General features: G+C 41.5%; 13 protein-coding genes and 1 non-coding gene across 14 annotated transcripts; 7 read left to right on the forward strand and 7 right to left on the reverse strand.

Annotated features, from left to right (window-relative positions):
* Nucleotides 1–511: 511 nt before the first annotated feature.
* Nucleotides 512–715, reverse strand: TDEL0G04170 (40S ribosomal protein eS28; the record flags this gene model as incomplete). Its single annotated transcript, XM_003682947.1, has 1 exon — nucleotides 512–715. The coding sequence occupies one exon, from the start codon at nucleotides 713–715 to the stop codon at nucleotides 512–514; it is 204 nt and encodes a 67-aa protein (XP_003682995.1).
* A 218-nt stretch (nucleotides 716–933) lies between these two features.
* RED1 (Red1p) lies at nucleotides 934–3,483 on the reverse strand (the record flags this gene model as incomplete). Its single annotated transcript, XM_003682948.1, has 2 exons — nucleotides 934–3,134; nucleotides 3,219–3,483. The coding sequence occupies 2 exons, from the start codon at nucleotides 3,481–3,483 to the stop codon at nucleotides 934–936; spliced, it is 2,466 nt and encodes an 821-aa protein (XP_003682996.1).
* Nucleotides 3,484–3,695: 212 nt separating this feature from the next.
* Nucleotides 3,696–6,125, forward strand: GLN4 (glutamine--tRNA ligase; the record flags this gene model as incomplete). Its single annotated transcript, XM_003682949.1, has 1 exon — nucleotides 3,696–6,125. One exon carries the CDS (start codon nucleotides 3,696–3,698, stop codon nucleotides 6,123–6,125), a length of 2,430 nt encoding a protein of 809 aa, XP_003682997.1.
* Nucleotides 6,126–6,663: 538 nt separating this feature from the next.
* TMA7 (Tma7p) lies at nucleotides 6,664–6,858 on the forward strand (the record flags this gene model as incomplete). The annotated part of the gene is made up of 1 exon (XM_003682950.1): nucleotides 6,664–6,858. The coding sequence occupies one exon, from the start codon at nucleotides 6,664–6,666 to the stop codon at nucleotides 6,856–6,858; it is 195 nt and encodes a 64-aa protein (XP_003682998.1).
* A 240-nt stretch (nucleotides 6,859–7,098) lies between these two features.
* Nucleotides 7,099–7,767, forward strand: YPT6 (Rab family GTPase YPT6; the record flags this gene model as incomplete). Its single annotated transcript, XM_003682951.1, has 1 exon — nucleotides 7,099–7,767. The coding sequence occupies one exon, from the start codon at nucleotides 7,099–7,101 to the stop codon at nucleotides 7,765–7,767; it is 669 nt and encodes a 222-aa protein (XP_003682999.1).
* A 67-nt stretch (nucleotides 7,768–7,834) lies between these two features.
* Nucleotides 7,835–9,733, reverse strand: LCB5 (sphinganine kinase LCB5; the record flags this gene model as incomplete). The annotated part of the gene is made up of 1 exon (XM_003682952.1): nucleotides 7,835–9,733. The coding sequence occupies one exon, from the start codon at nucleotides 9,731–9,733 to the stop codon at nucleotides 7,835–7,837; it is 1,899 nt and encodes a 632-aa protein (XP_003683000.1).
* Nucleotides 9,734–10,580: 847 nt separating this feature from the next.
* On the forward strand, nucleotides 10,581–12,305 carry HSP60 (chaperone ATPase HSP60; the record flags this gene model as incomplete). The annotated part of the gene is made up of 1 exon (XM_003682953.1): nucleotides 10,581–12,305. The coding sequence occupies one exon, from the start codon at nucleotides 10,581–10,583 to the stop codon at nucleotides 12,303–12,305; it is 1,725 nt and encodes a 574-aa protein (XP_003683001.1).
* Nucleotides 12,306–12,499: 194 nt separating this feature from the next.
* On the reverse strand, nucleotides 12,500–12,610 carry TDEL0Gtrna4P. Its single transcript has 2 exons — nucleotides 12,574–12,610; nucleotides 12,500–12,536 (listed from the first exon to the last, which is right to left on the reverse strand). It is a non-coding gene; the product is annotated as a tRNA-Pro (tRNA).
* A 520-nt stretch (nucleotides 12,611–13,130) lies between these two features.
* Nucleotides 13,131–14,465, forward strand: RRN11 (Rrn11p; the record flags this gene model as incomplete). Its single annotated transcript, XM_003682954.1, has 1 exon — nucleotides 13,131–14,465. One exon carries the CDS (start codon nucleotides 13,131–13,133, stop codon nucleotides 14,463–14,465), a length of 1,335 nt encoding a protein of 444 aa, XP_003683002.1.
* Nucleotides 14,466–14,512: 47 nt separating this feature from the next.
* Nucleotides 14,513–16,066, reverse strand: HRD1 (E3 ubiquitin-protein ligase HRD1; the record flags this gene model as incomplete). Its single annotated transcript, XM_003682955.1, has 1 exon — nucleotides 14,513–16,066. One exon carries the CDS (start codon nucleotides 16,064–16,066, stop codon nucleotides 14,513–14,515), a length of 1,554 nt encoding a protein of 517 aa, XP_003683003.1.
* Nucleotides 16,067–16,235: 169 nt separating this feature from the next.
* Nucleotides 16,236–16,631, reverse strand: HTZ1 (histone H2AZ; the record flags this gene model as incomplete). The annotated part of the gene is made up of 1 exon (XM_003682956.1): nucleotides 16,236–16,631. One exon carries the CDS (start codon nucleotides 16,629–16,631, stop codon nucleotides 16,236–16,238), a length of 396 nt encoding a protein of 131 aa, XP_003683004.1.
* A 930-nt stretch (nucleotides 16,632–17,561) lies between these two features.
* On the forward strand, nucleotides 17,562–19,511 carry TDEL0G04270 (lysophospholipase family protein; the record flags this gene model as incomplete). Its single annotated transcript, XM_003682957.1, has 1 exon — nucleotides 17,562–19,511. The coding sequence occupies one exon, from the start codon at nucleotides 17,562–17,564 to the stop codon at nucleotides 19,509–19,511; it is 1,950 nt and encodes a 649-aa protein (XP_003683005.1).
* Nucleotides 19,512–20,009: 498 nt separating this feature from the next.
* Nucleotides 20,010–21,983, forward strand: TDEL0G04280 (uncharacterized protein; the record flags this gene model as incomplete). The annotated part of the gene is made up of 1 exon (XM_003682958.1): nucleotides 20,010–21,983. The coding sequence occupies one exon, from the start codon at nucleotides 20,010–20,012 to the stop codon at nucleotides 21,981–21,983; it is 1,974 nt and encodes a 657-aa protein (XP_003683006.1).
* A 183-nt stretch (nucleotides 21,984–22,166) lies between these two features.
* TAF4 (Taf4p) lies at nucleotides 22,167–23,270 on the reverse strand (the record flags this gene model as incomplete). The annotated part of the gene is made up of 1 exon (XM_003682959.1): nucleotides 22,167–23,270. The coding sequence occupies one exon, from the start codon at nucleotides 23,268–23,270 to the stop codon at nucleotides 22,167–22,169; it is 1,104 nt and encodes a 367-aa protein (XP_003683007.1).
* Nucleotides 23,271–23,655: the final 385 nt, after the last annotated feature.

A 23,655-nucleotide genomic window follows, 5' to 3' on the forward strand; every position in this document is an offset into this window, starting at 1 on the left:
TGACTGCTGGCACAAAAAGCCAATGGAAGACAACTAATATAGTCAGGATTACAAGACTTTATAGATATACATGTACGTAGTTTGTTTGAGGCTTATGATAATTGCAAGTTTTTAGTTCATAGTGGTGAGTAGACCCCTGGATCTTCACAAATTTTCAAAACATCTTCTATTCAATCAATCTCAGTCGTCATTAGCAAGCTTGAATATATAGACAACATCAGAACCGCTTCAATTCTCAAGTAGACCAGAAAAGTCTGAATGACTTCGATCATTCAACTTATCTCCTCAAGAGGAGCTTCCGATACCATCTTTTCTTTTCAACGCTCTCGACTGTGATCCATGTAGATTGAAATTATGTTATATTCAACCAACGGCTCTCAAACATTAAAGTAAAAGGGTTCACAACAACATTAAGATTTCAAACAACGACACAACATGCATTTTTTTTGGGGAGTAATAGAAATTAAGGAAAAAATTGATAAAAATTAATGGCAAGCAATTTCCTCAAAACTTAACGCAAACGACGAGCTTCACGTTCAGATTCCATTAGAACCAAGACATCGTTCTCTCTGACTGGACCCTTGACGTTTCTGACAATGGTACGGGAAGTGTCGTCCAAAAATTCAACACGGACTTGAGTGACACCACCACGAGAACCGGTACGGCCTAGAACCTTGATAACCTTAGCTAGAGTGACTGGGGTTTTGGAATCCATCTTTAATTGCTTGTAATTCTATTGAATCAAGAATTAAAAAGTGAAGAAGAACTTGACAAACCATGATCAAATGACAATTAAATGATGGTGCTTGATGAAATTTTTTTCAGGCTGACAGGTTGTTGCCGCGACAAAGCGATGCGTGAAAACTTTTTTGCGTGGTCATTCTGTACGCTAGAGCCAGGGTAATAGATTACATATAGCGATGGGACTAATCTTCATTGAGCCGCTGAAGGCAGAGCTTGTTGTCCGAATTTGCGGTTTCGGATGACTCGTACAAGCTCGTTTTCTGGGAGGTTCATCAAATCTTTGATCTCCGTCATGAATTTGAGCATTTCCTCAGTGTCATGTTGAAAACTTTTCTGTATTTCTTGGAACAAATTTTGGTATTTCTCTGATAATTCCTTCATTATCTTGTGATTCAATTCTTTATTTATAATTGCCATCTTGCTTATCATCTCGTTGTAAAAATGTGTGATCGAGTTGTATATTTGCTCGTTCAGTTTATCTGTGAAAGCATTGCCAGTGGGAATCGGAAGAGAAGTTGGTGCGGCAACGGAAGTATTACCTAACATTGTTGTAGAGTCCAGCAGACTTGTGTTAGCCAACGTTGGGTTCTCGATACTTTCTATTTTGGACTGAGAATGTTTTCCTGAGGGTTGCGGACTCTCGGCGGCTAGGTTCTCCTTAATTTTTTGTTTTTTCTCTTGCATCAGTTGGTCGGCCTTCTCATCTGCCACACGTTTTCTCGTCTTCATTTTCACCTCTTTTTCAACTCTTTCTTGTTTCCTCATTCTTTTCCCCTTTTCACTATTTGAATCTTCCTTGATATCCTCTATGGTATCCTCCTTGGTATCCTCTTTGGTATCCTCCTTGGCATTTTTTTCAATAACTGCCACCTTCTTGCTGAGGTTCCTAACTTTAGTAACAGGAACATCTTGCGATGGTACCTCGATCACAGGCTTGTAATTTTTCAATCTCTGTTGCCTCTTGGACCGCTTGAGAGTTGACGAATCAGTCTTACCGAAAATCGTGTTCAAAATACTAATATCCTTCGCACCGATAGAATTAACAGCTTTGATCTTAGGGGTCTTGTTCTTTTCCACTACCGTTGGCTTTTCTGATATTTTCACGTTTGTCTCGAATTTGGTTATCATAAGCGATGGTGATCTTTCCACAGTCTTACTGTCAACACCTTTCGACGATGGTGGGTTACTCGTCAAGGCAAAACCTTTCTTCAACATCTCCAAAGTCTTGGTGGTCTCCCTTATCTTTTTCCTCTTCTGAGCAAGCACTAAAGGTGATTGCTCATCGTACCGTGAGCTCTTGGAGAGCAATTCATCACTTTGCTCAGGTGTCACTTGTTTACCGCCTTGCGTATTTGACATCACAGTACCTTTTTCTCCTGATGACGTGTTGAAATCCCACTCATCAGTACAAATTCTAACGTCGGAATGCTCTGGAGTAACTAATTGATCCCTCTTATCTATGAGGTTGGTAGACTCACATTGTTGTTCATTTAATTCCAGTGCCGTCGCTTCCGATTGATACTGCAGACCTCTCGCAGTGATATCTTCATTTGACTCCAGGGGATCTTCATCAGTATGATTCAATGCCAAAAATGTTTGTACCTCACTTATCTTACGAATATTCGTTGTTTCATAAAAGAATCTGTCGCAGGATGCTTGATCAATGGCATCTAGTTTTAACCATTTCACATTAGAAAACTTCTCAAGAAACGACTTGCACGTTGAATTGAAACATTTCCCAGGTTTTCCAATCACATTGATCTTAACCTTCCCCTTAAGGTTCTTTGTGATGTCAACATGTCTACGATCCATCTCAAGGAACACACCTTCTCCATCCCACAAGAAGATGCTATCATACATTGCCTGAATATAACAGTATTGATTGGCTTCATGGTGGCTGTTTACTTTCAGACGTTTACCACCACTTCCGTTACTGGAAGAGCCGAGTGTGACGTTATGCAACCTGATCAAATTATCCATCTCGCCATGACATATATCCCATATGAATTTCATCACTTGATCATCTCCATGTTTCCCACGGAATGGATACAACTGGCTATTAAAAAACTGAACATTCCGAGCATTTTCCATCCCCCATAGTGTTGGTGGGTGGATAACTCCCACCTCTTGCGTTGATTTTCTAGGGAAGCAATTCGATAGCAGCTCAATAAGTATATTTACCTGTTGAAAGTCCCTCATTAAGTCCAAAAATTCCCCAATCTTGCCGGCATATCTTGATCCTATCAAATCCGTAATCAACTGTTTGGATTTAGGCACGCCGTAACAAATTTCTGTTAATAAGTACAAATATTTCCAACTATCACGATTGTTTTTTCTAGTCCGCCACTTAGGAGAAAGTTCAACACACCACTGGACATCTCGACATTTGTCTTAGGATCATATTTGAGGGTCTATCATGTTGTTAGCATATTGATCGAAAATGGAAAGACAAAGGGTAATATTAAGTTTTTAACTGACCATTAAAGTCCACCAAAAGTTATTACTGATTAATTTCGCCTTAGAGAGCCTCGTTCCCACCTGAATCACTGCTTGGAGAACTTCTAAATTTTTAATAGTATGATCTCGACTGGAAACAATTTTCAATAAAGTCCCGAACTGTCTCGAATGATGAAGATCCATTGAACAATGGTTCACATTTATGGCCGCACCTGTACCGCATTCCAGGTTTGGAAGAGCAACTCCAAAGAGATCCTTCGTAATAGCCTCGATTGCATCCATGGCCTATCACTACCTTTTTAACCTCTAGAATTCTTCTTGAGTTGTATGTTTTCTTTAACTTTAAATCTTTAACCGCCGAGCCCTTAACTTTTGTATCACACTTGACGAGTAAAATTTTTTGATAATGATAATCAAATACTCGATGATTAAGAAGAATACTTTTAGAAAATCGTCATATAAAAGTGTTGGAAGATCGCTTTCCGGTCGTAGTCATGTCTGAAGTTGACGATCTTACTGTGCTTTTTAGCCAGGTTGGTTTTGAAGAGCCCAAGGTCAAGGAAATTGTTAAAAATAAGAAAGTTTCAGACACCTTGTCTGTGTTGGTCAGAGAAGCTCCTGCTAGCTATCAATGGGACAAATCGAGTAGAGCTCTGGTCCACAATTTGGCTTCACTAATCAAAGGTGCAGAGTTCCCAAATTCCAAATTGATCGTTGAAGGTATTGTGAATGGAGATTTGAAAACCAACTTGCAAGTCGAAGCGGCTTACAAGTATGTTAAGCAGAATGGTGATTCTGCTACCAAGGAGGCTATGAATGAGAACTCCGGTGTGGGAATCGAAGTGACTGAGGATCAAGTGAGAGCAAGTGTTATCAATTACATTGAGACGAATAAAAAACTAATTCTGGCGGAGCGTTACAAGCTTGTTCCTGGTATTTTCGCCAATATCAAGAATCTACCTGAACTTAAATGGGCTGACCCACGTAGCTTTAAGCCAATTATTGACCAAGAGATCTTGAAAGTTCTAGGTCCAAAGGATGAGAGAGACCTTGTTAAGAAGAAAAATAAGAAGAGTAGTGATTCGTCCAAGAACGGTGCAAATGCCAAGAACAAAGCTGGCAAAGAAACAGCAAGTGCTCCTAAGAGAAACATGTTCAGCGAAGGGTTTTTAGGGGACCTTCATGAAGTGGATGATAATCCTCAGGCCACACCTGAGTTATTGGCTGAGCATTTAAAAGCTGTCAACGGCAAAGTTCGTACAAGGTTCCCACCAGAGCCTAATGGTTATTTGCATATCGGTCATTCTAAAGCTATCATGGTAAATTTCGGTTACGCTAAATACAATGGAGGTGAAACTTATTTAAGATTCGATGATACCAACCCAGAGGCTGAGGCACCTGAGTATTTTGAATCAATCAAGAGAATGGTTTCGTGGTTGGGTTTCAAACCATTTAAAATCACTTATTCCAGTGACTACTTCGATAAACTTTATGAATTGGCAGAAGTGCTGATTAAGAGCGGTAAAGGCTATGTTTGTCATTGTACTTCTGAAGAAGTCAAAGCAGGACGTGGTATCAAAGAAGATGGAACCCCTGGTGGTGAGAGATTTGCATGTAAGGATCGTGATAGATCGATCGAAGAGACCTTGGATGAGTTCAGAAAGATGAGAAATGGGTTCTACAAGCCAGGTGAAGCAACTTTAAGAATGAAGCAAGATTTGAGTTCCCCAAGCCCTCAAATGTGGGATCTTGTCGCGTACAGAGTATTGAACGCTCCACATCCAAGAACTGGAAGCAAGTGGAAAATTTACCCAACTTACGATTTCACTCACTGTCTAGTCGATTCATTTGAAAACATCACTCATTCCCTTTGTACAACTGAATTCTATCTGTCGAGGGAGAGTTATGAATGGTTATGTGATCAAGTTCATGTTTTTAGACCTACCCAGAGAGAATACGGACGTTTGAACATTACAGGTACCGTTCTTTCAAAGAGAAAAATTGCCAAGCTGGTTGAGGAAAAGTACGTGAGAGGTTGGGATGATCCAAGATTGTTCACCTTGGAGGCCATTCGTAGACGAGGTGTGCCACCCGGTGCTATTTTGTCATTTATCAACACACTGGGTGTGACCACCAGTACGACAAACATTCAGGTTGTGAGATTTGAAAGTGCAATCAGAAAATATCTTGAGGACTCCACTCCAAGACTAATGTTTGTTCTTGACCCTGTGGAAGTTGTCTTGGATAATCTACCTGAAGATTACGAGGAACTAGTAAAGATCCCATTTAGGCCTGGTTCCCCTGAATTCGGTGAAAGGGAAGTACCCTTCACCAAGAGATTCTTTATCGAGAGATCTGATTTTTCAGAGAACTCTGACGACAAGGAATTTTTCCGTATGACGCCAAAGCAACCGGTCGGTTTGATTAAAGTCCCATATAACGTCTCTTTCAAAAGTGCAGAGAAGGACGAAAGCGGTAGAATCATCAGAATTCATGCCCATTATGATAACTCACCACAGGATGGTAAACCACAAAAACCAAAGACTTACATTCAATGGGTCCCATTCTCCAAGAAGTACAATTCCCCAGTACAAGTGGCTGAAACCAGAATTTACAACCAGTTATTCTCATCCGAGAATCCCTCAGCACATCCAGAAGGTTATCTGAAAGACATCAATCCTGAAAGTGAACTTGTTTACACCAATTCTGTCGTTGAACCTAACTTCAGTGAAGTGGCAAAGAAATCACCTTGGGTTGTGGACTCGGTAAAGAAATCTGAGTTCTACGTTCCGGAAGAAGAGGGCAGGAAAGAAGTTTGTAGGTTCCAAGCCATGAGAGTCGGTTACTTCACCTTGGATAAAGACAGTGAAGACAACAGAATTATCCTAAACAGGATTGTGAGCTTGAAGGAAAGCACCAAATAGATAATTAGCGATCCTCTGTAATCTAAAGTTAATGCATTTTCCTCTTTACAATATTACAATTATTAATATTTAGTTGAACGTTTTGAGCTTTTACAGCTTTTGCAAAGATGCGAGATTATGAAGTTTCAAATAAACACAGTAAATGAACAATCCAATTTAGCTGAGACGTCGTGTTTAATATGATAGAGATCCTTCTAGATTGATTCGGAGGACGAAGTCAAGTTAAGGATGACGGCGACCCATCGTCCTTATGAAAAGATTGTAAGCTAGAAACAGTTAAAGTCAAGAGCTGAAGCTTTTAAAGTATTGAATGAGCTGGTAAGTAAAAATTCAAGACTGCTAGACATCTTTCTCTATAATCCTGTTAGTGAATGTCATCGCTTTAGTTAGCGGAAAATTTTTTGTAGCGGAGCCACATCGAGCGTGCGATTGATCGGCAAAACGTTCAAGTAGGCCTCTTTTAGCAGAAAATGTAACCTTTTCCCTCTTAATCCTATTCTAGTGCAAGTACCATAACACAAGTTCAAACCTACATACAATGTCCGGTCGTCAAGGTGGTAAGGCCAAGCCTTTGAAGCAAAAGAAGAAGCAACAGCATGACGATGATCCAGAGGAAGCTGCTTTCAAAGAGAAGCAAAGACAAGATGCTGCTGCTAAGAAGGCCTTCTTGGCCAATGTTAAGTCTGGTAAACCACTAGTCGGTGGCGGTATCAAGAAATCTGGTAAGAAATAGGAGGCCATTAGACATCGATATAAGATTATGTTATTCGTAAGTAGTAGACTCAAAACTTAGAGCGATCGAGTATAGTGCAACTGGCCAATTCAATGGTCAAATTGATGCTTTATTTGCCAAAAGTGGCACTTCACGTGATAATTGAGCTGTTCTTGACTTTCTTCCGAAGGAGCTTCAAGTTAACGATTCGATCACTAATTGATGAAGTGTCAGTGATAGCTTTTGGAGGTGAACGACATCATGAGTGGGACTAGACCGGGGAAGTCGTTGACAAAGTACAAGATTGTGTTCTTGGGTGAACAAGGTGTCGGCAAGACATCTCTAATTACAAGGTTCATGTATGATACCTTTGATGATCATTATCAAGCGACAATCGGCATTGATTTTCTTTCGAAAACCATGTATTTGGATGACAAGACTATCAGATTGCAACTTTGGGATACTGCGGGTCAGGAGAGATTTAGATCACTGATACCTTCATATATAAGAGACTCAAGAGTCGCAATAGTGGTCTATGATATTACCAAGAAGAAATCTTTTGAGTTCATCGACAAATGGATAGAAGATGTAAAGAATGAAAGAGGTGAAGAGAACGTAATACTGTGTATCGTTGGGAACAAGAGCGACTTGGCGGACGAGAGGCAAGTATCCACTGAAGAAGGTGAGGCTAAGGCCAAGTTGTTGGGCGCGAAGATCTTTATGGAGACATCAACGAAAGCGGGCCATAATGTGAAGAACCTCTTCAAGAAAATCGCCAAATCATTACCCGAGTTCCAAGAAGGTCAACACGCTGGAGCTCTGGAAGGGGATAATTCCAACGAAGTGGGCAAAAAAGAAGCTAATGGGTCCGGTGTCATTGACATTACTACTACTGAAGATCAAGCCCAAGGTGGTGGATGCCAGTGTTGAACACTCAAATGCCATAAAAATCATCATCTATCTATTAATATTACTGTCTGTACTGATTAAACACAATCTACATCGAATCAAACTCAGTATCCACATAACATCCATTTCTCAGCAACGTCTTACAGAGGTGTGGCATTATTTCCACTTGTAATGGCTCCAAGGGAAATTTCTCACCGTCAACTGAAAACAAACTATTTGTTATCTTGGGTACCAGCTTATAGGCCGAGATTTTTGAGTGTATAACTTCAGGCTGTAAAACGTGTGAACCTTTGTCCAGCGCCAAAAGAATTGGTGCCATTCTTGTTACAGGAGTCCGAGCGTCAGTTACCACAAGATCCATGGTACCATCAGCAGGTAAAGCAGCAGGGAAGAACTTCGTATCTGCCGCAATGTACGGCATCTTCCCGGTGTAGAATATCCCCAAATTGTCTGTTATATCTGGACTAATTCTTTCCCAATCTGACGGTACACCATCTTCTAAAGGGTATTTCAACTTGAAGTCGCTCTCTTTCACTTGCGACCAACTTGGATCCTGGAAGCAGTCCCCCGATAGATTATCATTCAAAATATCATCCACATCATTCTCGAATCTTAGAGAAGCTCGGTTCTTATGCTCCATATAATGAACTTTCAAATCGTTCTTTGACTTCGCAGCGTATTTCACATAGATATCACAGGGGTATTTTTTCCGCTGTAGGACGTTAAATGCAACGCCCAGTTCGAATCTTGCAGGTCCCATCCATCTGATAAACTCGGTATTGATATCAGATTCGGCAATGACACCATAAGTTTGACTGAGAAAAGATAAACGTGGGAAATTCTGGTAGTAAGACGGCTGAGAACAACACATTAAATCAATTCTAGCCTCCACGGATTTCACTAGACATAATGCAGCATATGAAGGGTTACTGGTCCAATGGCACGACACACTCATTGCGTTACCTGAACCACAAGGAAGTTGCGTAATGGCCAATTTTGTGAAGGCTTCAGCCCGATCTGGTCTTTGATATAGCCCGTTTATCACTTCATATGGTATACCATCACCTGAAGCACACGCGATGGTGTCATATTTGTCTAGATCAATTTCACGAGCAATGTCTACGGCGTGCATTGCATATTTGGTATAGGCAGTATCGATTGAACAGTTACTTGCCAGGAGAATTGGCTTACATTTACTCATGAACATTTTCTTAGCCTTACCTTTACCACCAAATGGATTAACAATAACAAGGATTGATCTCTCTCTTTTGGCATTTTTGTAACTTCTTTTTAGAATTTCCTCAACAATATCAGCACCACGAGACAGGCTTGGATAACTTATTGACAAAGTTAGATGCTTCGGTACAATATCATGACGCCTAGGTTTTGCAAACGTAATTTCAACCAAAGCGGGCCGATTAAGGCGCCCTTTCGTTTTAGAATACTTGGGCTTGTGATGTTCAATGGAATCTTTAGAGAAAGGATCACTACCACTACCAGTGGCGGTGTCATCAATTTCAATCAAATCCGATGAAGCATTGGCTGTCTCAAGATCATCTGTATATCCCTTTGGATTTTCTAAATATCTTGCATGTAAGATTCTACTGTATGGGATAACAGTGTTTACAAGTAATTGACCTGTCACGGAAGAGTATGGAACATCATCTTCACCCGTATTCTTGGCTGCACCTTCTGTGTTTTCACCACTTGGATTCAAACGATTTCCCTGGTCGTAGTTGTCACTCAAACACGTAACACAGCTAATTAAAGAAGCGGTTTCAAAGAAACTATTGTTACTTCGAACACTAGTCATACTCTCATTGTGATCGCCCGTTACTGGATCTGCATTTACATTCGCGGAAGCTTTATAGGAGTCAGGATGACCCTGAGAAGTGATCATAATACCATCATCGGTGAGTGTTGCTTCATTAAAATCCTTATCTTTCAAAGTTTGCAAATTAGCAGGAGAAGTTGGCGGTAGGTTCATTGGTACATGTATATTCTTAGCCGTTGTACTTGATTGAGGTCTACAATGCAAACTATCGTCAGATTTGTTGAAGATAAGAGAGTCTATACTTCTGTCACTTCGTTGACGAAAATTGCTGATATGCGATGCAGGAACCCCAGAGGCTGTATCACTGTTTTTGTTCTTTTTGGATTTCGACTGGAAAAGATTGGCAGTCATATTTGTAATCACCTTGGAATATTGTCAGAATGTGAGATTGAAAGAGCAGTTTGACACCTGGTTGGGGACAGATGAATCCAATACCCACGTAACGCGGCACCAGTATCTTAGAGATTGTTTTTCCGAGATTTTTACTCGATTTGGTATGCTGGGAACCCGGGGCTCTATTTCTTTACACACAACTGCGTGGTGCTACTGGCAGGAGAGTTCATCGCCCATTCCGCTAATCACTGTCAAATCACGTGATGATTATCTTACCCGAACGCGTGTCACGTTAATCCTGTTCTCCACGTTAACCGCCGTTACAACTAATGCTCTTTCTTATAGAAGATATACAGGATGAATTCCCACCAATTCTTGGCCCGAGTAGTCAATAAGAGTGAGAAAGAGATGATCTGCTTTCTCTTGATTTATATTCTGATCGTGCCTTAGCCGCCGACCCTTAAACTCTTTTTTTCGCACTTTTATGGAATTTTCTGGAACGACATGTTACCCCGCTGGGAGAGTCGAATTTTTCAATAAGGACTATGTATAAGAAGTAGCTGATTCATCACACAATTATGCTCTTTTTAGGCGGTTTGAACGGCTATTGCGTGTATTTTACCTGTTCTTCGAGGTGATTTATTGCAATTGGTCTGTTGTGTGAAAAATGTTGAGGTCCGTTGTTACTCGTTCTCGTGTTTCTGGTTTAAGATCGGCAAACCTTTTGCGCCGTTGTTACTCTTCTCATAAGGAAGTAAAGTTTGGTGTCGATGCTAGAGCTTCTTTGTTGAGAGGTGTGGAGACTTTGGCTGATGCTGTGCAGGCTACTCTAGGTCCAAAGGGTAGAAACGTGCTAATTGAACAACCATTTGGTGCTCCAAAGATCACCAAGGATGGTGTTACTGTTGCTAAGTCTATTGTTCTAGAGGACAAATTCGAAAACATGGGTGCGAAGTTGTTGCAAGAAGTTGCTTCAAAGACCAATGAAGCTGCTGGTGATGGTACCACTTCTGCTACTGTTTTAGGTAGAGCCATCTTTACCGAGTCGGTGAAGAACGTGGCTGCAGGTTGTAACCCAATGGACTTGAGAAGAGGTTCTCAAGCTGCTGTTGAGAAGGTCATTGAATTCTTGAGTCAAAATAAGAAAGAAATTACTACCTCTGAAGAGATTGCTCAAGTGGCTACTATCTCTGCTAACGGTGATGCTCACGTTGGTAAGCTATTAGCCTCCGCTATGGAGAAAGTCGGTAAGGAAGGTGTTATTACCATTAGGGAAGGCAGAACTTTGGAGGACGAATTGGAAGTCACCGAAGGTATGAGATTCGATCGTGGTTTCATCTCTCCATACTTTATCACCGATCCAAAATCTGGTAAAGTTGAATTTGAAAAGCCATTGATCTTGATTAGCGAAAAGAAGATTTCTTCCATTCAGGATATCTTGCCAGCTTTGGAAATTTCCAACCAGTCTAGAAGACCACTTTTGATCCTTGCTGAGGACGTTGATGGTGAAGCTCTTGCTGCTTGTATCCTTAACAAATTGAGAGGTCAAGTCAAGGTTTGTGCCGTTAAGGCCCCAGGTTTCGGTGACAACAGAAAGAATACTTTGGGTGATATTGCTGTTTTGACCGGAGGTACTGTCTTCACTGAAGAGCTGGACCTAAAACCAGAACAATGCACAATCGAGCAACTAGGCTCTTGTGATTCTATCACCATTACTAAGGAAGACACCGTTGTATTGAACGGTAACGGTTCTAAGGATGCTCTTGAGACCAGAGTGGAACAAATCAAGAACTCTATAGATCTAACCACCACAAACTCTTATGAAAAGGAGAAGCTACAAGAACGTCTAGCTAAACTTTCCGGTGGTGTTGCCGTCATTAGAGTCGGCGGTGCTTCTGAAGTGGAAGTTGGTGAAAAGAAGGATCGTTACGACGATGCTTTGAACGCTACCAGAGCCGCTGTTGAAGAAGGTATCCTCCCAGGTGGTGGTACCGCTTTGGCCAAGGCTACTCGTGTCTTGGACGAAGTCAAGGTCGACAACTTTGACCAAAAACTAGGTGTGGATATTATCAGAAAGGCTATCTCTAGACCAGCTAGACAAATCATCGAGAACGCCGGTGAAGAAGGTTCCGTTATTGTTGGTAAAATGGTTGATGAGTATGGTAGTGATTTCGCCAAGGGTTACGACTCTTCGAAGAGCGAATTTACCGATATGTTAGCTGCTGGTATCATCGATCCTTTCAAGGTCGTGAGATCCGGTTTGGTTGATGCTTCTGGTGTTGCATCATTGCTAGCAACCACTGAAGTCGCCATTGTCGATGCTCCACAACCACCATCTCCAGGTGGCGCCGGTATTCCAGGTGGTATGCCAGGTATGCCAGGCATGATGTAGAGCGACCTAACGCACCTAAATATCTGTATGACTATGACGTGTAAATATATACTACAATGAACAACTTGTCGATTGAAGAAATTGAACCTGCCATGAAAAAATACGAGATATCAAATTCAGAAAAGGTGAGAACTTCAAGATTACTTGACTTTACTAGCACATATCCGTATTACGGATTCAAAAAAAATCAAATTGGGGCGAGCTGGGAATTGAACCCAGGGCCTCTCGCATGCTTGTATGTTGTTCATCCTCGGTGTTCCGAAGATTCGCCCAAAGCGAGAATCATACCACTAGACCACACGCCCTTGTAATTTGTTGAAAATGATTTCTTCAGAAAGAGATATACCAAGCTAAAGAAGAGCACAGCTTTGCGAGCACTATTCAATGCTTGGATGTGCCTGGTATATGACAATGACCTCAAGAGTTATTGATGAAATCTATCTTCTCCTACCACTATCATTGCAAGATCTTATGTAGGTAAATCAATATGGGTCTTCCCGAAGCACGATTTCATGATACGGCACATCCATACTCCAAAGTGACCACATAGTCAATAAGTACTACTTAACTGCTACTTCCAAGTAACCAGTCATTGAGTTGATAGTCATCTTGATTTTAGATCTGATTGCTTCTCATCGCTCCAATCAATTTTTTTTCTCGGTTTCGCTATTAGAAAAAAAACCTAACCTCATCGCATAAACAACCACTCATCGATATCATCGAGTACCAACTACGCAGTCTCGAAAGGGTGTTATACTGTCGAAGACTCTTACGGTTTAAAACAATAGGTAGAGTGTGTACTCACAGGATTCGTAAGATGTCCATATGTTCGAACAACCTGTAGCACTGACGACTAGGAGATTGAGAAATGCCAAAAAACTTCGTTATCAATATGTTAACAACCTTTCTGCAAAATTCAATCGACTGGAGAGAATAACAAATACTAATGGGCTACCGACACCTGAAAACTCTGCTGCTGAAAGTAGCGAGAATGAAGAAGCCTTACAAAGGAAGAAAAAACGGATACGAAGAAGATTGAAAAGTGCTGCTGGTGAAAGTTATAGCGACTCGGAATCTGACGAAGTGGATAACAACCATGACAATGAAGTTGTCGAGGATGAAGAGGAAGATCAAGAACGGAAATTTCTCAATAATTATGAGCTGCCACAAGAAAGCTTTGAGAAATGGCAAGATGATCCTAGTAAAAGAGTCCCGATTCAAAGAAGTAAGATATCTTTCACAAAATATCAAAGGCTGCGAAGACACGCAAAACGAAAGATGAACACTTCGATCGATCTCGCATCAAAACGGAATAAAATATACATGGACACTATTAGTGAAGGTTTTGAAATGGTCGACCCGGTAGACGGGAAGCCCGACACCTTCCAAATGAAGCATATTAGCATATTAACAACACTTCTGCATTTACACGTATCCCGTCGAGAATGGGATGCTGCCTATACCTGCTTTGCCCTGTTGATTAGAGTACCAAAAGTCGATATCAGAAATATTTGGGGCATAGGAGATTTGATCTTACGTGAAAGAGAGCCCATAAAATCACTGGAATTCCTCTCATGGATGAGCAGTGTTTATTCGTCAAGATCAGCTTTCGCCGAAGACGTGAATCACAGAACACCCCCCGTTTTCACCAAGGGTTCCAAGACACATGTACCCAAGTTTGCTACTACATGGATGTGGGAATCACTCATACAGTGTACCAAGAACTCTCTGGAAACTGGAGAATTAGAACAAATTGAAAGTAATGATGGATTACAAGACCTAATCGAAAGGATATCGGAGATGGTTTTGGCTCCACCATACATGGACGCATCCGAAGTTTGGTTCATCTATGGCTTATGCCACTTAATCAAGGCAGATATTTTATCAAATCAATTTGATGGCCGTTTAGCCGGTTCGGCTAGAGATATTGCCAGTAACCAAGTCATTCAACATATTCAAAGAACGAAGAGCTGCCTGCAGACTTGCTTATCAAAGGGTGATTTCAAATACCCCAAAAGATATATTGAAAGGCAACTCGAGGAGTTTGAAAAAAGATTAGATAGGCAAGAAGATACACCAGACGACTCTGACCACGAAGTTGAGTCACTGCATGACAAATTAGACACACAAAGCATAGAATCAGACGACGACAGTAGTTAAAACAATCCAAATTTGTATTACGAACTATTTACAAAAATAAAAACCAATTAATCCTTCCTTACTCTTTTATTAAGGTGCTCCACTTGACTCTCCAATTCGGAAACCCGCCTCTTTAGGTTCTCGATGGTTTGTGCTTGGTCAACGACTTCATCTGGGATGATAATCGTTTCCACCTGGTCATCATCATCATCATAACGTTCACTCGCATTCGTACGCTCTATGAGGAGTGACGCGGGTACAGTTTCGTTCGTCGCAGAGTTCTTCATGCTGAAAGTTACTAAATTTTCGCTTGTTTCTTCAACGGGAAATGAATACCAAGAATCTAAAACAGCAACTTGGCCCTCTCCCATTTGCTGCTGATTGTCCTGTATTTGCTCTTGCGATCTCTCGACAACTGTTTCAGGCACATTTATCTCATCTGTAGGAGTTACTTCTGCAGTTGTAGGGACAGTAGATTGAACGACGTTACCCATTTCATCAAAGACTGCCAATCTGCAAATTGGGCATGTTTGCGATCTTTCCATCCAATTTTTGAGACAATACAAGTGTAGAACATGACCACAGGGAAGTCTTTTTGGTTTATTCTTTGTATTGCGAGTATGGCCTTCATCTTGCTCTGGGATAAGTTCATCCATACAGATGATACACATGTTATCTATATTTCTCAATTGATCTTCCGACATTGTAGGTAATTTATCATCCAGTTGTTTATTATTTCTCCAAATCTTCCATAGGCCCTTTGCATTTTGATGAAGCGTTAAACAATCCCACAATACATCCTTTATTAGCATGATTGGCATTCTGAAGGGGACCAATAATAATGCATGCAAAACTGTCTTCAAGAATCTAGTGGAGATATCTATAACTCTCTCGTAGATAAATTTACCTTCTAACCCAGAAAATTGCGTATCATCTTCATCATCATTGACAGCGTTACGACGGCCATGGGTTTGCGATTGGTAAAATTCATAGAAACAGAGTGCAGCATGAAGCGTAGTATTCAGTAAATCGATCAATAGTAAAGCGAATTCCATCCCCATCATCAAATGAACAGAGGCAGACGCACCAAAACTGTTGTCCAGCGAATTGCTAACACAGTGTGAGATGATCTGATAATCCGCGATAGCAAGCAATACCAAATTAAATGTGAACCTAGTGAAGATAAGGTCGCTCAGCGTTGTGGACTCCTGAATAGTCTGCAAAAGTGCTTCCAACCTATCTCGTAATATCCAATGAAACACTTTCATGAAGAGCAAGAGCAATCCATAGATAGCCACTGTCAAAAAATCATGCTCGCTAAACATCGAGGACATAAGCATTGTGTTAATGATGGTAAAGGGTAGCCTTTCAAAGATATGTTCATACTCTATGAGCCTTAAACTACCAAATAGTAACGATGTAGATAGTTTCCATAGTAGAACCGAATTGAGTGTAAAGAAAACTGTTATGATAACAATGTTGAAACCTTCGGTGAGCCTTAACACAGTTTGTAAGAATGAAATACTCGTTCTAGTTGCATTGTAAACGGAATAAATTGTGAGAGCATAGACAAAGATGGAAAAGACTATAAACTGTCTTTTCCTAGTCTCTGAAATTGCCATCCTCGATCTTTTTTACTCTTTCTCAGTGTCTGATTGTTCTTTCTCCTAAGCGAAACGCTAAGTTTAAATTCATTATTAAATGACACGTATATGGGGGTTTTGATAAAGAAAACATATAGATATAATACATAGAAGCGATTCACACAGCACACTAAAAACGATTGCCCTTTTACTTCCTTTTCTCCACTTTCAGCAGCAAAGCTTTGTTAATATGTGGTAGAACACCACCAGAAGCAATAGTGGCTCTAATTAGACTATCAAGTTCATCATCACCTCTAATAGCCAACTGTAAATGTCTTGGCGTAATTCTCTTAACTTTCAAATCCTTTGCTGCGTTCCCGGCCAATTCGAGCACTTCAGCGGTCAAATATTCCAGGACAGCAGTAAGATATATAGCAGATTTTGAACCAACCCTTACTTTACCACTGGCATTTCTTTTGAGATAACGTTTAATTCTACCGACGGGGAATTGCAAACCTGCTCTAGCAGATGAAGATTGCGATCTTAAATTCCCACCATCCTTGGCTCCTGATTTACCTTTACCACCATGTACTTTCCCAGACATCCTCACACTTTTTGAATTATGAACTAACGATTTATTATCTAGTGATGAATGGTGATCGAAAGTATAAAAGCCTTAACTACCTTCCTGTTTGTTTGTTTTGTTTAGTTTATTCGACGTGTCGCATTGAAAAGTCGAAAGGGCGTGACCCTGAGATGAAGAGAATCACATGATATTCACGTGACCCAACACTCATACAAAATGCCATTTCTCCTTTACTTAAGATCCAATGGGAGCTGCGATGGCTGTTCGCTTTGCGTTTGTTTGCATACCGTGGTTGTCCTATGGATGCAAGTGGCTTAGGCTTTTTGAGATCTCGCTTAGAATTTATGATCTTGTTTTGAAATTTACTTCAAACCGCGGTGATATTTTCCATCATCGCACATACTGCAGGTTTGTCACTTGCCCTTCAACAGGAAAAATGATCTCTCTTTCTTGATTGCTCTTCATGATCTTGACCATTCAAAGCTCAAATAGATATATAATTGTAGTCAAGCAGTATTTCAAGGAAGTCACGTGACTTGAGTTGCTCAATAATTCGAGCAGCTTTGAGCTCCTGGTGGCATCTATTCTCCTCGCCTCTTTCAGTAAGAGCCGTCGGTCAAGGATTTGTCTTGACATTCGAATCAGCGCGCCTCCCTCTACGCCTCTCTACGCCTCCCTCGCCCGAAACGCTCCGAACTTCTTGGTCTCCACGGAAAAACGTTTTTCCGTGCCTTTCTACCCATTCTGGTAATCATCGAATTATCCGTTCGTCATCAGAATTGTTCTCGGATTATTTATATTTATCCGATGGCAACGTACCGTTAGGCCTGGTTGGGATATTCAGGGTTCATCTTCATCTATTGTAATTACATTCATATATATCTCATTCATTGTAAAAACTTCGGCAAATTAACACTACGTCGTTTGTGTCTTCATAAAAGAGTAACGATGAATCTTAAAGAGTGGCTATTGTTCTCGATAGCAGTATTCTTTGCTCAAGGCACTCTTGCCTGGTCTCCTTCCAATAGTTATACTCCCGCAAACGTTAGTTGCGACGAGGATATCAATTTGATTAGACAGGCTTCAGGACCTTCTGATGATGAAACTGAATGGTTAAAGAAAAGAGACGTATACACTAGAGAAGCACTTAGATCATTCTTAGATCGTGCTACTAGTAATTTTTCAGATAGTTCATTAGTCTCTCAATTGTTCTCCAATGCTTCAGATATTCCTAGAATTGCTGTTGCGTGTTCCGGTGGTGGGTACCGTGCTATGTTAAGTGGTGCAGGTATGCTGGCCGCGATGGATAATAGAACGGATGGTGCCAATGAACATGGTCTGGGTGGTCTTTTGCAAAGTACTACATATTTGGCAGGGTTAAGTGGTGGTAATTGGTTAGTTGGAACTTTGGCATGGAATAATTGGACCTCTGTGCAGGATATTGTCAATAATATGACCGCGGATGACTCTATTTGGGATATTTCCAATTCGATTATTAATCCTGGTGGGTTCATGATCGTTACTACGATCAAGAGATGGGATCACATCTCTGATGCAGTCGAGGGTAAACAGGATGCAGGGTTCAATGTCAGTTTGACCGATATTTGGGGTCGTGCGCTTTCTTATAACTTCTTCCCAAGTTTGTACAGTGGTGATGTCGCCTATACATGGTCTACTTTGAGGGATGTCGAGGTGTTCCAAAACGGTGAAATGCCATTCCCAATCTCGGTTGCTGACGGTAGATACCCTGGTACCCAAATTATCGATTTGAACGCTACTGTCTTCGAATTCAACCCATTTGAGATGGGTTCTTGGGATCCTACTTTGAACGCTTTCACCGATGTCAAGTATCTCGGAACAAAGGTCTCCAACGGTGAACCTGTTAACAAGGGCCAATGCGTTGCTGGTTACGATAATACGGGATTCATCATGGGTACTTCATCTTCTTTATTCAATCAATTTTTGTTACAGATCAATTCGACCTCATTACCAAGTTTCATCAAAAACTTGGTCACTGGTTTCCTGGATGACCTGTCCGAGGATGAAGACGATATCGCCATCTATGCACCAAATCCTTTCAAGGACACATCGTACATTCACGACAATTTCTCAAAATCGATCTCTGAATCGGACTATCTGTATTTGGTCGATGGTGGTGAGGATAATCAAAATATTCCATTGGTGCCTTTAGTCCAGGATGAACGTAATATCGATGTTATCTTTGCCCTCGATAATTCTGCAGACACTGACTACTATTGGCCCGATGGTGCGTCTTTGGTCTCTACTTATGAGCGTCAGTTCAGTTCTCAAGGTATGAACATGTCATTCCCATATGTCCCTGACAAAAGAACTTTTGTTAACTTAGGTTTGGCTGACAAGCCAAGTTTCTTCGGTTGTGATGCCCAAAATTTAACTGACCTGAACTACATTCCACCTTTGGTGGTCTATATCCCTAACGCAAGGCATTCCTACAACAGTAACACCAGTACTTTCAAGCTTTCTTACACTGATGACGAACGTTTGAAGATGATCAAGAATGGGTTCGAGGCTGCCACAAGAGGCAACTTGACTGACGATTCCTCGTTTATGGGTTGTGTCGCCTGTGCAGTGATGAGACGTAAGCAGCAGAGTTTGAATGCCACTTTGCCAGAAGAATGTAATACTTGTTTCACCAATTACTGCTGGAATGGTACCATTGATGACACTCCAGTCTCTGGGCTAGATAATAGTGATTTTGACCCTACAGCAGCATCTTCTGCCTACAGCGCTTACAACACAGAAAGCTACAGTTCTTCATCGGCTACGGGATCTAAGAAAAACGGTGCCGGCCTTCCTGCCAGTCCAACGTCCTTCACCTCTGTACTCACTCTGCTCACAGCCATCGCAGGCTTCCTATGAAGGAATCAATGTTTTTTTTGACACCTTTAAAAGTTCATCCTTTAGTGACTAAAAATCTATAGTGACTTTTTTCTCCTGTATATTCAGCTAACCTCAATTGAAAGCTACAGAAGCCTCAAGAGTAACTTTTTATCATGCTTAATCTATTTGATTAGTTTGATGGTCCAGTAGAGGAGATTTAAGTTGTTTCCAACTGTTGGAAACTTTTTGGTTTCTCTGTTGTGCATGTACAGCGGAAACTCGTTTACGGTTTAAATCCTTTGAAATGCAACGATCTATCTATCTAGAAAAGGAGGTAGATGCAGTTTCTCATCCTGCCTGTAAGGTCGTAGCTGCAAGATTATTTGCCTCTTTAAGGCTAGAATGCTCAATCAGACAATTTGGGAAATGTTTGATGACGATCATGATGAGCTTCAGACCTGGTATATAACCTCTGGTCCTCAATTGACATGGTCACGAAGTTATGTTGAAGAAGAGGGCAATTGAAACTCGCTTTTTATGAAAGTCTCTAGTTTGACGTCGTTATTAGCGGTTTCTGCTCTAGCGGATGCTTGGTCTCCAAGTAATGGTTACGCTCCAAGTCGAGTGAATTGCGAGGAAGATATTCAGTTAGTGAGAAAGGCTGATGGGCTGTCTTCAAATGAAACGCAGTGGCTGGAGAAAAGAGATGCTAACACCAGGGAAGCACTACAGTCGTTCCTCGAACGGGCAACCGCCAATTTCTCCGACAATGCCTTAGTTTCACAGCTCTTTGACCTTAGTGATGACTCAAATGTGCCAAGAATCGCTGTGGCATGTTCTGGAGGTGGATACCGTGCTATGCTAAGCGGTGCCGGCATGCTTTCTGCGATGGACAATAGAACCGAAGGTGCCAATGCGCACGGCTTAGGTGGTCTATTACAAAGTACTACTTACTTAGCAGGTTTAAGCGGTGGTGCGTGGCTGGTGGGAAGCCTAGCATGGAATAACTGGACTTCTGTTCAAGATATCGTCGATCACACCTCTGAAAAGGGCTCTATTTGGGATATTACAAATTCTTTGGGCCAAGGCGGTACTAATATCACTGCTACCAACCAAACATGGTCTGATATCATGAGAGCTGTCACTACTAAGCAGATGGCAGGGTTCAATGTGACACTCGCTGACTACTGGGGTCGAGGTCTATCGTACGGGTTCTTCCCATCGCTTCCTGAAGGAGGCGTCGGTTATACCTGGTCCTCTTTGAGAAGTTCAGATGTATTCAAGAATGGTGAGATGCCATTCCCTATCACTGTTGCTGATTTTAGAAAGCCCTACTCCGAAATTGCTTACGGAAACACTACCATCTTTGAGTTTAATCCTTTCGAGATGGGATCTTGGGATGATAGTTTGCAAGCATTCACAGACGTCAAGTATTTAGGAACTAAGGCATTCAATGGTACTCCAGTCAATAAGGGTCAGTGTGTTGCGGGATTTGACAACACTGGATTTGTTCTCGGAACTTCCTCCACATTATTTACTCCATCTATGTCATCGGCAGTCGGTTTATTACTCAATGGCGGGGCAGTGGGAGAAATTTTTGCAAAGGCTATGGCAAATGATACAAATGACGTGGCTAATTATGCTCCAAACCCTTTCAAAGGTGTTACCTTTGGAAGTGAGACAGAAAAGTACTTGACCGAAGACTACCTGTACCTCGTTGATGGTGGGGAAGACAACGAAGTTATCCCATTTGTGCCTTTGTTACAACCAGATAGAGCCATGGATGTCATTTTTGCCTTGGATAGTTCATCAGATACCGCCCAGGCTTGGCCCAATGGATCGGCTCTAACCACTACTTACGAGCGTCAATTTACTTCTCAAGGTGACGGTATAGCTTTTCCACATGTTCCAGGTCCAGAAATCTTTGAGCTATTGCGTCTAAATAAACAGCCAACTTTTTTTGGCTGTGACGCAGGTAACTTGACAGACCTGGAGTACATCCCACCTTTGGTTGTTTACATTCCAAACTCCCCATATTCTTTTAACAGTAACCAAAGCACCTTAAAGTTGTCGTACTCAGGACAGGAGAGGCTAAGTATGATCAAAAATGGTTTTGAAATCACCACAAGAGGCAACTTGACCCAGGATCCAGGTTTTGCTGGATGCATTGCCTGTGCAATCATGAGGAGACAACAAGAAAACGTCAACGCCACTTTACCACAAGAATGCCAAGAATGTTTTGCCAATTACTGTTGGACCGGTGAGGTCACCAGCTCTAACATGTCCTTGCCAGATGGTTCATCGTCATACAATAATACTAGCTCTACTCATTTGACCAGTACCTTGAGTCCATCGTCCAGTATTTCTCAATCTTCGTCAGCTTCACCTACTGCAACGATTTCGTCATCAACCAACCATAACAGTGCGAACATCCTTAGACAATCTGCCAGTTACGGAAAGAGCATTATAACCTTGCTCTGCATCTTGATGATTGTAAGCATCAGCTTCTGATATAAATTAGAAGAAGCGATCTGTGACAGATCATTATGTAATTGTAGAACCCTTGGACAGGTGCCCTGCAATTGCAGCCACCAATAGAGACATATATATAGTCGATTTTAATAGCCGAGATGCTGTCAAATCATTAATCGCCATTATTATGTTATATAACGAATGTAAAAACATCAGGCGCATTCAGTCCCTAATCCTGGCGTACCCTTTAGAGATCACATTACGTACGCCGTTCCTTCTATTCTCCAACGCGTACAACAAATCTCTCATGACTATACCAGGCTCTTCTCTGGCTTCCCTAAACCGCAGGCCACTATCTCCTCTTGCCGCGACTGCTGTAGCCACTTTACCATACGTCTTGGAACCCATAACGGCAGGTTTGCTGGTGGATGACGTTAACCAACCATACTGTTTCTTACTACCTGCTCTTAAACCAGCAGTAACGTTCGAAGCTCTATGCAGAGTTTCTTCAGAATCCATCTTATTTTCTAAATCTTCTTTCTCCAGTCCCAAAGCAATTCTTTTCTTTACACGCCTTTCTTCCTCCTTCTTCTGAGCCACAGCTAATGTCCTTAACGCTGTAGCGACTTCGTTCCTTCTACCAGAGTTCACTCTTACTGCTTTCCTTCTATGTCGCGAGATAACCAAAGAGTTTGTTATTATATCTTTCATGTACATTTCACAAGCTGTTGACATCATTCGCAGAACCTCTGGGTTCTTTGAGAAATTCTGAGAGAAGCTTTGCATTTTACAAGCTTTCCTCATGAACATACCCAGCTGTTCTGGATGTAAAAATGGCGGATGATTTGGAGTTTCAGCGTTCGGAGCCTGATTTTGAGATTTTGAAGCATTGACAGATGAACTTAATAAGGCCTCTTCCTCTCTAATATCAACACCTGCTGAGAATAAAACATCCTGCATCTTATTGGGGTCCGATTGAGATTTGCCGCCTTGTGCCTCCTTTTGTTGCATCTTAGCTTTCTTCTTATCATCACGCTTAGGGAGTGCCAATCCACTAGCACTGTTACTATTGTTCCTGTTCAAATCAGTCGATGGCGCCGATGTCTTTGGTAATGGGGGGTTATCACCCATCAAGTCATCGAAGGGTGTTGGAACGTCGGATGAAAAGTCCATTGGGTTTGAACGTGGCATGATCTCGCTAATAACGTTATCCTGAGGACTCAGGTCAAATGCTGGTTCGGACTCATTCAATGGTGTGTTTGACTTTGATTTTTTCCTTAATTGTTCAGAATTATCTCCTGCCTCTCGCTTCACTGGTGAAGACATCGTTATTACACCGATATCGGATGTGAATAATCAACTTTCGGACTTAGGATAGCTTCTGCTCGTAACAGACACTCAAGAGCTTAAAAGATGTGTCCTTTGTCTTCATCGAATTGTTTGTCAACTTGGCGAACTCTATCGCGGTCACCCTGCCGCGCGATCAAGTAAGACCATTACATACATGACGATGGTAGCTTCGACATTCAATCTTACCTGCATGCTCTCAGTAGTGCTATTATGTTGCAAGTGTCCTTTGTAAAGATAGCTTGCGAAGGGGGAGTCACGAGACCACGGAAACATGTGTATTCCTTCAAGCACTTCAATTGCAGATCCAACAATGGGATATATTGTTCATCTTGGCACTGAGGAGACTTACCCACGTTCGCTC

Source organism: Torulaspora delbrueckii, chromosome 7 (genome assembly GCF_000243375.1).
Source record: "Torulaspora delbrueckii CBS 1146 chromosome 7, complete genome".
Lineage (NCBI taxonomy): Eukaryota > Fungi > Ascomycota > Saccharomycetes > Saccharomycetales > Saccharomycetaceae > Torulaspora > Torulaspora delbrueckii.